The sequence below is a fragment of the Arachis duranensis genome, chromosome 9 (genome assembly GCF_000817695.3).
Source record: "Arachis duranensis cultivar V14167 chromosome 9, aradu.V14167.gnm2.J7QH, whole genome shotgun sequence".
Taxonomy (NCBI): domain Eukaryota; kingdom Viridiplantae; phylum Streptophyta; class Magnoliopsida; order Fabales; family Fabaceae; genus Arachis; species Arachis duranensis.
In genome coordinates, this window is record NC_029780.3 from 87,814,458 (window position 1) to 87,816,859 (window position 2,402).

Genomic DNA, 2,402 nt, shown 5'->3' on the forward strand with positions numbered 1-2,402 from the left:
GCTCCTTAGTATTTTCTGTTTTCTCAGTACTATCATTCTTTTTCTTGTGGGAGACATTCTCTTCACCCACATAATTAGGATGATCCGGGTTGTGTTCATCAGAGCTGGTCCCCTCCATATTTCCTAAAATATGATACCTCGTATCAATCGTACCATTTTCTCCATTCACGATCTTGCTACTCGTTTCACCCTTGCCTCCACTATCTACATCAATATTTTGTTTTGCTATCCTCTTGTCACGTGTTGTTCGTTGGACCATCATCCAGGGTCCATAAGCATTGCTTCCTTCTCCTATTATATTTTTACCTTTTTTTGTGTGCCAATTTCAGCATTGCCCTTGTCATGTCCATCGTTTCCACTTTCTGTCTTTTCTGCTCTTATCCCCTCCTCCATGGCCACTTGCTGTAGACCTTTATAGGTTACTTCTGCTATGGGTTTTTTGGGTTAATTATTTTTCTCATGTTCCACCATATCACAGGAAAAGCAGATGTTGTATAACCTTTCATATTCCACTTCATACTTCACTCCATTAATTGAGTATTGCACCACTAGAGGAGCCGTGAGATCCAGTTGCACACATAGTCTCACAAATTTTTTCCTTCTTTTATCTGCTGTATTCACGTCCACTTTCATAATCTGACCAATCACATTTTCAATCTTCTTGAGCATTTCTTCATCATAATATTCAATCGCCAGATCGGGTAGTTGCACCCATGCTGCAATAGTATCTACTGCGGCTTCAACTGGGTTGAAGTTTGGTTTCCATGGACTAATGGCTAGATAGTGATAAAAAATTCTCCAAGGACCTCCTGTTAGCACAAAGTCTAAATCTTCTCGTGAATAAAACTTGACAATAAAAAATTATTATCTATGTCAATAATCTCAATGCATCATTTCTTTCCCCACATTGTTTCCAATCTTCTATTGAGAACCGGTAATGAGATTTTTCTCCCTAGTAATTTAATGATTAAAGTATCTCACCAAGGGTATCTTAAATGCCTTCAATGCAGCTTCATTGAGGACAAAGTTAACAATTCCATCCACTTTTTCCACCCTGATATCTGGCTACTGGTTCTTCTCCGGTGTTCTTCGGTTGTGACCTTTTTCAGGTTTCTCTTCCTCTTCCTCCTCCTACGAGCTATCCCCTTCTTCTTCGATTGAGAAAAAATCATCATCCTCCATTTTCAATTTCTTAACCGGCTTTAAACCTCCCTTAACTGCTTCACTAAAGTTTCGGATTGCCGGTGCCGAGACTACTTGTCTCTCTGTCTCCTCTAGCGTCCAGTCTTCCTGTCGTGCTACTAGAGACAGACTTCCAGTGAATCCCTTCTCTTCTCCGGCCCTTCTTACTTTCTTCCCTTGTCTTCCTATGCTCTTAAGCTCCATCATTTGTCTTCCTATCCTCTTAAGCTTCATCGTTTGTTTCTGTTTTAATTCATTGAATTTTGAGTGTCCACCACGGACATACCCACCTTTCATTGCTATGGAGAGTATCATCCTGAACTGATGCAATAGTGTTGTACGAAGAGAAAAAAAAGTTTCTACTATCGAATGTCAGTAATATTATGGATTATTTTCTACCAACTTAACCTCCTTTGAATTTCAATTGCTATTAGTTTGAGATCTCCTTTTAAAGCTTCTTCTTTTTTCTTGTTTGATATAAGCCCGCCTTTTATTAATCTGGTCTTCGAATTTTAGAAGAAAAAATTGGAGCAGAGAAAGATTCATCATCCTCCTCCATATGGGTCAAGTTACCCTTTCCCTTATCCAAAAAACTTTAGATTTCATATTTGGGCCACCTTCTGCATGTTTTAATTTCTACATGTTTAATTTGAGCCTCTTTGAATGATTTTACCTTCAATATAATATAAAATTTACTTAAATATCATTCTTTATTTTATCTAACAATATTAATTAATAATAATAGATTAATTTAGATATTTTTATTCAATTATAACCAAATAAATTCATAAACTATAATAAAAGACTAGTTAGTGAGTTATCAATGCCAATATTTTTTATAAATTTAATGAAAAAATTTCATCTGCACTCGATTCTATTCTTTACCAAAAACACTTCCTTTATATAAATCTAAAAAAAAACGGGAGGATATAAGGGATTTCTCTTATATAAGCTTCCAATATATGTCCTTTGTCTTAACAAGAAATTATGCTTTATGTCTAATTTAAGATGTCAACAGTCATTTTATTATTACTGTTCCTTCTACAAAACTTTTTAAAGATTTTACTATAACATATCTTAAAATGCTAAACATTACAGACAAAAAACGTTTTCTAGAAAATACAAGTAAAAATTAAGTTTTTAAGTTTTTTTTTTATAATTCAATGCATGAGAAAAATCAATTTTTTTTATTTATTCTTTTATGCCTTCAGAATACTTAG

General features: G+C 34.6%; 1 protein-coding gene across 1 annotated transcript; it reads right to left on the minus strand.

Moving 5' to 3' along the window:
* Positions 1–444: 444 nt before the first annotated feature.
* LOC107465672 (uncharacterized protein At4g02000-like) lies at positions 445–1,479 on the minus strand. Its single transcript, XM_016084639.1, has 2 exons — positions 1,198–1,479; positions 445–846 (listed from the first exon to the last, which is right to left on the minus strand). The coding sequence occupies exons 1-2, from the start codon at positions 1,477–1,479 to the stop codon at positions 445–447; spliced, it is 684 nt and encodes a 227-aa protein (XP_015940125.1).
* Positions 1,480–2,402: the final 923 nt, after the last annotated feature.

Bases quoted from the DNA above. Each gene is read 5' to 3' on its own strand.
- LOC107465672 (XM_016084639.1), bottom strand. From the start codon at position 1,479: ATGAAAGGTGGGTATGTCCGTGGTGGACACTCAAAATTCAATGAATTA. The intron at 847-1,197 runs GTTAAGAAATTG...TTTATTGTCAAG, and splicing joins TTAAGGGAGGTTTAAAGCCG to TTTTATTCACGAGAAGATTT.